The sequence below is a fragment of the Syngnathus leptorhynchus genome, chromosome 1 (genome assembly GCF_054491065.1).
Source record: "Syngnathus leptorhynchus isolate UIUO chromosome 1, UIUO_Slep, whole genome shotgun sequence".
Lineage (NCBI taxonomy): Eukaryota > Metazoa > Chordata > Actinopteri > Syngnathiformes > Syngnathidae > Syngnathus > Syngnathus leptorhynchus.
The window spans coordinates 13451159-13464500 of NC_141195.1; the positions used below are offsets into that span (position 1 = coordinate 13451159).

The following is a 13342-nucleotide window of genomic DNA, read 5'->3' on the forward strand; positions in this document are numbered from 1 at the left end:
TCAGACTTGTATGACTGTTCTGTGTGTGATTTATTCATGAATAGTTGTCACTCCACTGCTGACAGTTAATATTGCTGGTTCCTTTTACAACCGCTTATACATAGCGCATGTATGTATGTACACTGCTGTGTTGGTCACCACGTGCTGCTTTCCATGTAATCATTTCACTTTTATTCTCATATATAATTTAATTTGTATATATACACTATCTATCCAATGCATCGTTTTTTTCTAACGTCTGTATCCATTCATGTACAGATTGCCATCCAATTCTGCATACTGTTCAAAGTATAACAGTAATATTTATTGTTCGGTACATATGTTGTCACTCATCGCATGTGATGGTGGAAATAGGTGCTGCTGTACATGCTGTAGATCAATAACAGGTATCGAGTAACACATTTCTGGGGGGAGAGCACTGTTGAGTACGGCAGCGGGATACGATGTTTATGAACGACATGCAATAAACTGTTCGCACAGCGGTGGAAAAATACATGGTCACGCTGCACAATATTTTTTTAATATTTAGCAAGGATTTTTGTACAAGCACTAACTCTTGAAATGATTAATAAATCCAGGTTATGTGGCTGATGAAGGAGTGAAACATTGAGGTAAAATGTGAGTTTACCTACCAGCAAAATTTTTGAAGTGCATCCCAGGTTGGACTTCATTTGGAAAATAAAATATTCTTTTGACATGTATGTGTGATAAATGATATTATTTGTGGAAGAGACTTTCCTGTAAAGTAGAATTGTAGTTATTCTATATTCATGTATGTATTCTAATGTTTTTTCAAGAACATTTTCCTATTTTCTTTTATTATTATTGGCCACAGGTTGAAAAGTAGCTTTCGGCACATCATATCAGCTGGCAGCTGTACCGGAAAGTAATATCTGAAATGACACATCGCTTGGTTGCCACTAGCTTCATGGTTTGCTGCCTAACATTTGAAGCTGTTTGATGCGTGTGGAATGACACACTGGTGACAGCTGCCATCAGCAGGACGTTCTGTATAAATAATCCAGAGTCACAGGCAGGATTCAGTTCACTTGACATGAATTGCATTGTTTCTATTAAGATTGAGATTTATTTCCACTTAGTCCTCAGCTACTACAGCTCTTCCACTCCAAGATGTTTAAAAAAATAAATGAATAATTTGGTAAGCATATGGCAAAGGACATACCTAACATTGTGGCCCGCGGGTGCTTGCCTCTAATCTTTTCACATACTGAACATCCTCTCTCCGCTCATTTGGCATTTAACAGATTTGTGTGGTGTCAATTTGCGTTGCAATTTAGCACATTGATCCAATCGAGAAGCCGACCTCCTCTCACCCAGTTGCCATACAAATCAGCTATTACACAAAAAATGTCAGTACAGCCTGATGTAGCTCATGATAAATGGTGCCCTTATAATCATGCATGCTGACAATTGGCTGTAATAGGGGAAAAACGTCTGGCAGAGGAAAAAAAAAAACCCTGTCGTAATCAAGTGAAACGACAAACAAAAACTCCAAATAAAACCTGGCGAGGGATCTTGGTGACAAAGTAGGCAATTTAGCCTTCCTCCATTCAGGGGCTGAAAATAAAGCTATTTTAACTTAAAAGCCCGAGTGAACAAAGAACACCCAGAAAGGAGCATGCGTGGATAATGTCACCTCTTAAGGCAAATTGTGCTGTATGTATTAGTTTGACAACACGCAAGACATAAATGGTATTTCGGATCAATTTGTGGCTTTCAGAAACGATAAGAGTTGGGTGGGATTTTTAATGTCTGCCTTCCAGAGCTTCCAAAAAGACCCGGTGCGCTGAGCCTCGTTTTAATTAGCGCATCCAGAGCGGTGGAGAGGTTCTCTTACCTTTCACAATCAATACAGCCACAGCTGAGAGGCTTTCCACATCCGTGTCCACCACGCAGATGTATTTGCCCGTGTGGTTGAGCTGAATATTCCTGATCATCAGATCTCCTGCGGCTCTCTGGCAAGGAGGAAAGGAAGCTTTATGTTGCAAACAAATTACAAAGCATGTGACAGCTTACTAAGGGATGAAGCTGGGCAAGTTGAAGGTGATGTAAACCAACTGAACAAAGACAAAAAAAAGTTGCTGCAGATACTTTGCAGATACGAGCCGCAGACCGATACCGGTGGATCATTTGGTACCGGGCCTCAAAAGAAAGAATAAGTAACTTGTATTATTTTCGTTTCATTTATCTGAGTCTGAGCGATCTTTTATTTTGGAAAAATGGACAAAGACGCAAACATATAATAACATTACTCATGTTAGGTTGTGCGATGTTATTAGGATGCTGCTTGTAAAGTTGCATATGGGTGGGTACACAGTGAATTTACGTTTAGTGTTAAATTGTACCATTGTTTTTATGCTGTTCGGATCATTTTATTTTTGTTGTATTTATCCACCACGCCTTAACAGCCGGTCTGTGAAAATACTGTCTGACATTTATCCGATCCTTGGTTCTAAAAAGGTTTGGGACCGCTGCTTTAAAGGCCCGTTTCAAAGCGATAGTGATTTGGTTAATCACGTCTTTTGGGTGGCGGTGAAAAAAAGACATGTTAAATATTTTATCTTCTGTACATTGAGAAAAGGCAATCATTACCACCGCTCTAAATGATCTGGTAAATTGTAACATAATCTGGAGCAAATAGCATTTGTATCATACATCTGGTTAGGAATAGTGTAGTCCAATGTGCTGATGAAAAAAATCTGGCTTTTTATCATCCATCCATGCATCCATCCATCCATCCATGCATCCATCCATCCATCCATCCGTCCATCCATCCATCCGTCCGTCCGTCCGTCCGTCCGTCCGTCCATCCATCCATTTTCTGTCTCTACACGGTTAATTTTAATGTATGCAGTTTTATCAAAGATATTGGGTATTTTTGCAGCAATGTTTTCCACAGGCTCATCGGCTGTAAACCCTGTGTACAAGTCATTTACAATTCTTTGAAAGTTTAGATTATTATGATCATTAATATTATCCATCCATTTTCTGTACCACTCCTCTCGAGGGTTGCGTGCGTGAGCCTATTCGAGCTGACTTTGGGCAGTAGGTGAGGGACACCTTGGTCACCAGCTAATCACAGACAAACATCCATTCACACCTAACGGCAATTAAGTCAAGCGGCCTACCATGCATGTTTTGGGGATGTGGAAGGAAACCAGGGCACCCGGAGGAAACCCAGGGACAGGGAGAACATGCAAACTCCACACAGGAAGGACAGAGTTGGAATCAAACCCACCAACTGTGAGGCAGATGTGCTGACCAGTGTGCTGTCATTCCACCCATTATTATTATCATTTATCAAATAGAATGTTTTTATAATTTTTTTAGTGTGCAGAGACAGCAGAAGGAAAAATAAACTGCAACAATGTGGTTTCATGAACAATATGGTCAAAACAATTAAACAACATGAAAACACCACCTTTAAAGATATTCTCAAACAGTATTTTAGTCTTTTCCAGCCAAAGGCCACCAATTCACAAAAAAAAAAAAAAACAACACCCTCATTTTGCCCTTAACAGAATATAATTTACGTCACATCTTTTGAGAGCCCAGGCAGTCCTGGGGATTGGCAAACCAGACATAACCTTGTGGTTTAGATGAAAAAGATAAAACTTCTAGATTTATAAATGTGCAAAGGAATATATTTTTTTTATATTTGACAATGTTGCTGCTATCTTTGCCCCTTTTCATTTTGGAGGGTCATTCCCATGAATTTCAAAGATCTGGACTTTCATATTTTAACTTTTGCAGGTTTGCTGGTTTATAGAGAGAAGTGGAAAAATGAGGGAGTACATTTGTAAGAACAAATGTTAAATTAGTGGGGGAATTGTTCTCATGGCATTGGCAGGGAAATGTGTAAATTGTGCCAACATGGTTTAATTATGGAAATTAGATTCCTTGAAGCAGCAAAGTTAAGTTGATAATCTCTCTGAGCGGGGGACATTCAAGCATTTCTGGGGAAGGGAGTCTGATAAGAAAACACACATACACACAGAAAATGATTAATCTTAAAACGTGTGAGGGTGTTCTCAAAGTGTACTGTCATTTGGGGCTTTGCCATGCTTTCGTTCTTTTTAAAGACACCTTTAATTATGTGTATCCGCTTTCTGTTGCATGCAACAAAGTAACATCTGAAAGGAAAAGAGCAACCGAGCTGAGTGAGAAAGTAATGAACACAAGAGCAACAAAAGATATATTTTGACAGAGCAAGGGACAAAAATCCATTCATGGAAGTAAAATGAAATTCGAGGACCCTCATTATCACGGCATATAGGTTTTATTCTAGAAGAAACAAGAGCTGCACTCTTTTTTTTTTTTCAAGGTCTATGTCAATGTCAAGCTCTCTCTTCAAACTAACAGCACAGATGAAGTGAAAGCAAGGGTGGAAAAGAGATGCCAACTGCCTATTCACACATTCTGAAGAGGAAGACGGTAGAAGGTCACTCACCCCGCCCACCAGCTCAAAGTGACCGTCATCATTGCCGATGAGCTGTCCGTTAAAGGCCCAAGAAAAGGAAATGTCAAGGACCGGATCGCTGGTTACTTGACAGGGTAACACGATGCTCTCGCCTACGATGATTTCCATGTCTACAGGGCCCTGGGTAAATCTGGTTGGATCTAGCACAAAGAAAAAAAACAATTTATATTTTTTTGACAGCTGGGATCACAAAGAACTATTAGTGGGTTTGGTGCCTTTTATCCACATGTTTTAAACCTCAGACCTTGTGGTTGCCAGCAGGGGGATGGTTATAGCGGTCGAACCGCATAAATGTACATAAGCCGGAGTGTGATGTTATCACGAATCGTGCATACCTTGAGTTTAAGTTCACGGTTGAGTTCACATTCACATAGTCACATAACCAAAAGCAAAATAATCTGCTCACGGAATATGTAAATAAGAAAAGACTCAAAAACATTTAAAATAAAACAAATGTGACTTTTTTTTTTGTTAAGCAAACTGCAACATCAGCATTCACTCGGGTCTTGCATTTGACACATGCATGAAAACTCCAGAATGACAGATAATAATAATGATAACAATAGATGATAATAATTATTAGTGTTATTTCTGTTCATATTATTATTGAAACTTCCTCTGGGACCCCCCTTGAAAACGAGGCAATACACCTCAAGGGGTTGATTCTGCATCCTTTCATTTTCTATACTGCTTGTCCCCATGGGGATCACGGGCATGCTGGAGCCTATTCCAACGGTCATCAACCTGAACCGGTTGCCAACCAATCGCACGAGACGAACAACAATCCGCACTCGCATTCACACCTAGGGGCAATTTGGAGTGCTCAATCAGCCTACCAAGCATGTTTTTTGGATGTGGGAGGAAACCGGAGTGCTCGAAGAAAACCCATGCAGGCACGGGGAGAACATGCAAACTCCATACAGGGAGGGCTGGAGGTGGAATCAAACCTGCACCCTCCTCACTGTGAGGCGGCCGTGCTACCAGTGCCGCCGGGGTTCATCCCAATAAAGAAATTTGAACAAAACCGGATATGTTAAAGGAAAAACATTAAGATTAGGAATCTGAAAAGTTTTTAGATACTTACAGTTCTAATTTTGTTAGTGTTATTAATAAGATTAAAAGCTAATGTGAAAAAAATGTATTTTCAAAGTGCGGATTAAACTAGTACCCGAGAAGCAGCTCTCACTTTCAAAAAGGTTGGTGATCCCTTTTTTGAGAACATGCCTATCTTCTACAAAAGTCGAACCACATATAGTTCTATGGTGCTATATTGCAATATATATATATATATATATATATATATATATATATATATATATATATATATATATATATATATATATATATATATATATTCATTGCAGCATGTAGATGTGGCATGGTGATGGAGTTTGATGACTCGTCATACTCTAATAACTTGATCCACAAGGTAAAATTGAACCGAGCGTCTTGTGTGTAGTTCAATCCCTGCCCTGAGGATACCGCTTTGCTTAATTAGTCACAGTGTCACTAGGAAAGGTCAACAAATATCATATATTAATCTTCTCCTTGAAGGTCGTTTATATGATTGCTTTCAAATTCAGACAGGGCATACAAGACAAAAAGAAGCTTTTGAGTTCAAATCAATGAATTTTGCTGAAGCGCTCAGACCTCTCCCACTCAAGGTGGGTTATTATTTCCCCGGTTGAGCGGTCTTTATACTCACAGTGGTGCCCCTTACAGAAAGAATATTCATGTTAAAACTCAGTTCAAAGTAATCTTATTTTCTCAAGATTGTCATTTCAGCCCATCACACATCCCCAAATGTTATTTGATTTGATATATCTTTATTTTAATAGTTGTTAAAAATAGGTGATGGTTATTATTACTATATTAATAGAAACACAATATAATGATGACTGTCATACTATCCGACCATTATAAAAACAATTACAAAAACTATCTGACTCACAGGGAGGGCATGGGTTTGATCGTGGTTCAAATTTGTGTGGAGTTTTGCTTGTATTCCGATTGTCTCCCTTGATTAAGTTTTTACCAGATACTCTGGCATCCTCCCACATTCCAAAGTTGTGCATGTTAGGTTCATTGAATACTAGAGTATTCCTCATAAGGAGTTGTCTGTTGAAATGCGCCTTGCAGTTGTGGCTGGGGATCAGCCACTTCTCTCACCCAATAATAGGGACAGGGTGCGGATCACCCACCATGCTAATGACAAGCAAGAGATATAGAGAATGGATGGATGGATAATTGCATATTACAAGTAGCTCTGGCCCATTTTCATGGCCCTTGTGTTATCAGTGTAACTGCACTCATTAGCACCGTTTATTTGAAAGACGTCTAAAAGGTCATTGGATTACTCAAAGGATGCAAACTACAAATTTGAAACACTGCTATGCATAATTGTTCTCTTGTGATTTAAAAAAAAAAGTTATCTTGCATGTTACTTTGCTAATGAGGATGAGGCACGGTGGTGCACTGGTTAGCACGATACGGGTGATTTAGTATAAAAAATGCCTCGGAAAAGCACTGGAGCTGCAGCAAGGCACCGTTTTTTTTTTTTTTTTTTAATCTTGTCCGTATCCGGTGCTTTAGGAGATCGACGGTGTTTGATCAAGTGAATTTGCTCTATTATTATCATGATTCTGATTCTGATTATGATGATGATGATGATTATGATGATGATGATTATTATTATTATTATTATTATTATTATTGGAACCTTCTCGTGTTGTATCAACATGACACTCAGAAAGTACATTTCAGCGAACGATCCTAAAACGCAGGAAACGTAAATTCTGTCAAACCTTGGTCGGAAAGCAGCCACGGACGCCAACTGAACAAAACCAAGGCGTTCAAGAGTGAAAGAAAACAAAAAGAAACTCTACTGATGCGTGAGTACACCGAAATCACGACGGAAATGCATTGAATAAGGATACGAGTCAGTAATGCACGAAGAAGTGGTTCAATAAATGAAATCTATGAAAGCAATTTTGCCAATGCATTGCATATTCTCCCCGTGCCTGCGTGGATTTTCCCGAGGTATTCTGGTTTTCTCCCACACTCGAAAAACGTGAATTGTAAACCGATTGACCTCTCCAAATTGCCCGTAGGTGTGACTGCGACTGCGAATGGGTGTTTGTCTATGTGTGCCCTGTGATTGGCTGGCGAGAAATTTGGTGGGTAGGCTCCAGTGCGCCCGCAACCCTTGTGAAGATAGAGCTGTTAACCACTCTTGAACTTAATTGAAAAATTTGTAGTCTTCATGACTGATTCGTTGTTTATTCTGTCATGGGCTCCTGCCGAAAACGTGCATTTTGAAATATGATTCATGTTGATGCCACTTCATTATACTTAAATTGAGGTGGTTGAAAAGGGATTAACATATTTTGCTGGAAGCATTTTGGACTACTTACGTTAAAAGGTACTTTGTGGTTTCAAACCAAATAGGCCTCCAGTATTTTAAGAAGACTTTCCCCTGCATTGAACGTTTGATTTATTTGGTTGACTGAAAAAAATGGGGATGTAACTGCTGCGGAGGACACTCTTTGTAATACTTTATGCAGGGTAGTGTTCAGAAAATCGTTGAAAACGAAATAATATAATGGCATCCAGCCTGTCAACACTAATATTTCCTTGTTTGGCTGACATAAAGCTTTTAAAATCTAAATAACCCAATTTTGTGTCATTGCTCCTTTGGCAAATGTTGCTTTGAAGTGGCATGAGAGGAAACATGTTTTTCCCCCCCAAGTGGATTTGTTTATTTACAGACGTGGTCTGAAATAAAGAAATAAATTGTCAAATACCAAAATGACTTAAATATTAGCAACATTCTTGACAGCTAAAGTAAAATGATACCACCGCCCTTAGTGTCAATCCCCAATTGTTTTCCTAGTATCCTACTGTGCTTCTAATTATGTTTAGTCATTCTTGATATTGTCTTACACTCCCTTCCTTTCTTGTCCATTATTTGTAAAGACACACCTAAGAGTTTAGTCCTCTCTCTTTCAACTCTACTCTGCCTATCCTATCTTTGCCAACCAAAATGATTTGTTTAGGTTTGCCCCTGCTGCCCGACAATAAAGCAGCCAACTCGACACTCCCAATTCCTCGTTGTCACCATTCTTATCTGCATACTGAAATACGTATATAATATCCCTGTAATTTATCCAGTGTTTAACAGCAGATCAGTAAGAGGTTCTGCTGGAGATTGGAGTTTAACGGCGCTGAAAAACATGGCCAGACTGATGGGATACGTCAGACTTCTGACTGGACTCACTTAAAAAAGCATCAAACAGCTGCAGCTCATTTCAAATGCTGCAGCTCAGGTTTGGACCAGAACTAAGACATCAGAACACATGACAGCAGTCCCAAAGGCTTTTTACAGTGGCTCTCAGATTTTATTTTAAATGTCTGCTACTGGTTTATAAATCTGAAGGGTTTGGGCCCTGGAAACTTTTTAAATAGGATGCTAATTCAATATAAACCCAGTAGGGCTGAGGTCAGCAGACATAGGTCAATTTGTGGAGCCCGGAGTTCAAAGCATGGTGATTGTCGATGCAGCAATCCCTTACTTTTAAAAATCTTTAAGTCTTTTGGTTGTAAATGTGCCTTAATAGTGTCAATATATAAATATATATATATTTTGGGGGGGGGGGGGCATTTTAATAAGATACTTCTCTTTGCTCAGTGAAAGTCTTATGTTGTTCTGTCTCCGAACGGTTTTAAATGTTGCGCTTTTGGTTGTGTGAAAACATGTCAACCTGCATAAATAAAGTTGCCTCGCCGAAAACTACTACGATTGCACAAGGGTTTTCCAGGGGTTTCTAATCATCCATTAGGCTTCTAACACATTTAGCAAATACAATGGAGCATTAGCACACTGGAGGGATGGTTGCTGAAAATGGGCCTTTATACATCTACGTAGATATTGCATTAAATACCAGATGTTTGCAGCTAGAATAGTCATTTACTACATGGACAATGTATAGAGTGTATTCCTGTTTAGTTTAATGTTGTCCTCATTTTTTTTAAAGGACATTTCTAAGTGACTCCAAACTTTTTAATGGTAGTGTACATGCAGTCCTTTTCCCAAATTTCTTAACAAATTTTACAGCCACTCCTTGAATGTCGTTAGACCCTGTTAAAATTGCTTACGGATAATAAGAGTTTGATTTTATTAATATTTTACTTCAGATAAATTCTAAAATGATGGTATGAGATTGCAAAAGAAATTTTCTCAGACATTAATAAGTGTACAGTACTTTGAAATGGCATGCTAAGGGGAACACCTTTTTTCAATTTGACACAGTTTCAGCTAAATACACGTTCAGCAGTGACCAATAAACCATCTACTCTTCTAAACGGCTCAGAAGGCGGACAAAATTAGCTTTATTAAGGGCTTTAAAGTTGTCACTCCCGTGAATCCCAAAGTAAGTAAAGTTGTGTGCTGCGATTTTAAATGCCAAGCTCAGGAGAGGGCTATCATTTGCTGGATTATTCAGAGGAAATAACTCACTTCTTTTTAAATTGGGGTTGTCATCTGATATGGTGCCAATTGAAACAAATATGGTCAGAGCCACAGGGATAGAGATGGAAATTAGAGGTGTAGAGGAGCAAATTGTCCATATAAAGAGGGACCTTTGTTCCACCCTATTCTTAAGAAGAAAAAAAAAAAGACGTGGTCACAACGTAGCGTAGCGGAGAGGGGCTTGATCGCAATGGCAAATAAAAGTGAACTCACGAGGCAACCTTGGCAAGTAGTGCAATGAAGAGGAAAGTATGCTGACTGGGTGTATTGTTTGTCCTCACTGAGGCTAGAGGATGTGAATACAGTAGTTTCACCCATGTGACAAAGTTCTTGCCAACGCCAAAATGGATACCTCGACACCATTTCTCCATTTATTGATATGATACCTTCGAACAGAAAGGCCGAAAGGTGATGATAAATTACATCAAAAAGTCATCTTCAATAAAAACAAAAAAGTGCTGATCTGCAATAAAGACAGTTTTTGAATTTTTAACAGGTGGTGGGAAGAGTAGGCACGGAGGTCTTTGTGCTTTTTAAAGATAAGAGAAATGGAAGCATGATTGAGTGTTAAGGGTAGATGAAGAGACGCAAATGACTCATTTGAAATAAGTCTCAAAAGGGGAGTTAATTTGGGTTGACATTTTGTATACACTAGTTAGCAGTGTATTAGTAACTGAAAGTTCAATATAAATGACTTTTTTTCTTGTCTTGGATTTTTTGTGTTTATGATTTGCACTTCAGGGCCACCACATTTATCAGATGATCAGTGTGACCACTGTGTCAAGGCTTGGTTGATAGATTTTAATATAAGAAACAAAGCCACTTTTGTTTTTGCTCGGAATCAATGCTCACTGCTTGCCAAACATAGTAGATGAACATAGTGTAAAAAAAAAAAATATACATATTTAAAGTATTGTTGGATCACAAAGAATTTTTTAATTGGTCTGTGGCACTCTTAAAGTGTAGGAATGACTGAGTTAGTGTTTGATTCAAAACAAATCTTTATCTACAGCATATCTTTTAGAAATTACAAAGTATTCACCCTCAATATCCTTGAATCAAAGGAATTAGACTTGACAGGGCTAAAATAATAATAACAACGGTTCAAAAATAGTTCAATTTCCATTTTATGTGCAATGTACTTGCTTGCATGGATGATTTACTTATTTGATCTGTTTTGCCATTGTGCATTTTAATCTACTCATTGTGAACATAATTTATTTATCTGACTACTTTGTTCTTTGCTGACATTGTGTTATGTGCAAAAAAAATGGAAGCTTTGGTTATTTATGTCTTTGGAAATTACAGAGAGGAGCAGTTGAAGGGGACAGGGTGATTTACCCATACAAGTTGTCTTACTCCAGAACAATTTGTCTCATCTACTTCTTAATTAATGGCTCTGCCCCAATCCAGCTTCCCCATGATGAAACCCAGATGCTGCTCTTATTGTTACCAGGTTCTGCAACATCTAAAGTACTTTCTACTTTCTTGTTCCTTAAAAGTTAGCTTTTGAGTCTTCATCTAAAGGCAAGCCAATTCTGCTGGAATTAATTGAAAAACAAAGAGAAGATTTGCTCTCAAACTGCACCTTTAAGAGTCTGCCAAAGGATTTAAAAAAATGACATCGAAAGGCTGTCCCTAACTACTTAAGCTAGTAATAATCAACGTACAGGTCGTGGCTCTGTGTCACTGCCTGCATTATAGCCTTGAGAAATGTGCTGGTAATTTAAAAGAATAACAGTTATCACTTTTTCGCTACAGACCTGCAGAACATTGAACAATCAAATCAATTAATTGTGTCAAGGCTCCAAATGAACTAAAGGCACAGTTGCACAAAAAGGGCGAAACAATATATAGATTTTAAAAAAATCTGTGGGTGACAAAAAAAAAGAGTGAGAAAGAGACAGAGGCTTAACAAAACAAACGATGGACCGTGATGAAAACTAACAAAGTGAACAATCTACCTACAGGATCTATTAAGCTACAATTGTTTATATTAAATCTCCTTTCTTTGACTGTCCTCACAGCTTGCCCTCTCTATAGTACCCACTTGCACCGTTTTCAATTTCTTATTCTCAACTTCAACAACTTAGTTGGTGAAGTAAAGGAGGAGTCGCAAAGCATGCATTGACGTTTTGTGTGTGCATACATTTTCGACTGATCGGACAGCTTTTCAGTTTATAAATTCAATCACATGGGAACTCTGTGCAGTTTATAAATTCAATCACATTGGAACACTTCCATGTCCGGCTCCATCTGCTATAGGGTCATTTTGTATCTTAGTAATTTTTTTTCATGATTTATTTAATATTTTTGTTATTCAATGAAATAATCTGATGAAACACAATTTACAACTATTAAGAGACAGATCCCCCCAAAGACTGCTCGGATAGGCTCCAGTACGCCTGCGACCCTCGTGAGAATAAAGTGTTCGCACTGTTGTTCCTCTTTCTATATGTTTTATTGGGTAGAGTTGTTTATAGTCTGTCTTGAACAAGGAACGGAGTCTCCTCCTGTATTTTATTATCTGTTAATTATTAGTTTTGTTCCACGGTCACACATGAGGGAAAACTGTGACTGAAAAAATATGTGATTCCTATTCAAGTACTGTCAAATGTCACTCACTACTGGACTCAAGAGGCAGTTAATGGCGCTACCACTTGATAATGAATGGTGAGTGGCAGTTGGCTTTCTGTGAGATGATTGTCAGCATTAACTGCTAAGGAGTAGTGAATTGTGACTTTGTACTGTAGACACACTTCTAGGCTGAGAAAACAATGTGTTTGAGCAGTATTATACTGCAACATTTTTTTTAGACAATATTCGGGTAACCCATTACTTTCTGACATGTTCATTTGTTTGCATAATTTAGAAGTATTAAATTGATCTACAAAATCAGAATGAGCTGCGCATGTCAAATGAAAAAAAATTCCCGAATGATTAGAAGAAACCTATTTTTTAGCATTTTAAAATGTAGTATATTGTAATGAACTGGGCTATGTGTTGCTGTTGAGGGTTTGATGTTGAGGGAGCATGTGTGCTGTTCATGTTTTGACATCAGTGCAGCATAGAGTATCTAAACCTGGCAAGAACCAGATTGATACGTTAATCATGCTTTGGAGTTCTTCACAGTAGATGTGGCAATTTGTGCAGGCTACCAAACATGTTTTGACTAATCACTGCATCGGAACTCCTAATCAGGAAGTTAGAAAAAAAACTATTTTCCAGCTAAAAATCCACAAAACACCTTTTACTGCTCTTTCATAAAAGGAAACTGTGAGTGATTTTGCGAGAACAGAATTAATTGCAGGGTC

The 13342-nt window shown here is 38.3% G+C and overlaps 1 protein-coding gene across 4 annotated transcripts in view; it reads right to left on the bottom strand.

Annotated features, from left to right (window-relative positions):
• cntn3a.2 (contactin 3a, tandem duplicate 2) overlaps positions 1–13342 on the bottom strand; it is a 47014-nt gene that overhangs the window by 11003 nt on the left and 22669 nt on the right. For all 4 annotated transcript variants that reach the window (XM_085916130.1, XM_085916139.1, XM_085916121.1 and 1 more), the window contains 2 exons: positions 4472–4641; positions 1859–1976 (listed from right to left, as the gene is read on the bottom strand). In XM_085916130.1, the coding sequence (XP_085772256.1) occupies positions 1859–1976; positions 4472–4641 (288 nt within the window). The remainder of the gene's footprint in view (positions 1–1858; positions 1977–4471; positions 4642–13342) is intronic.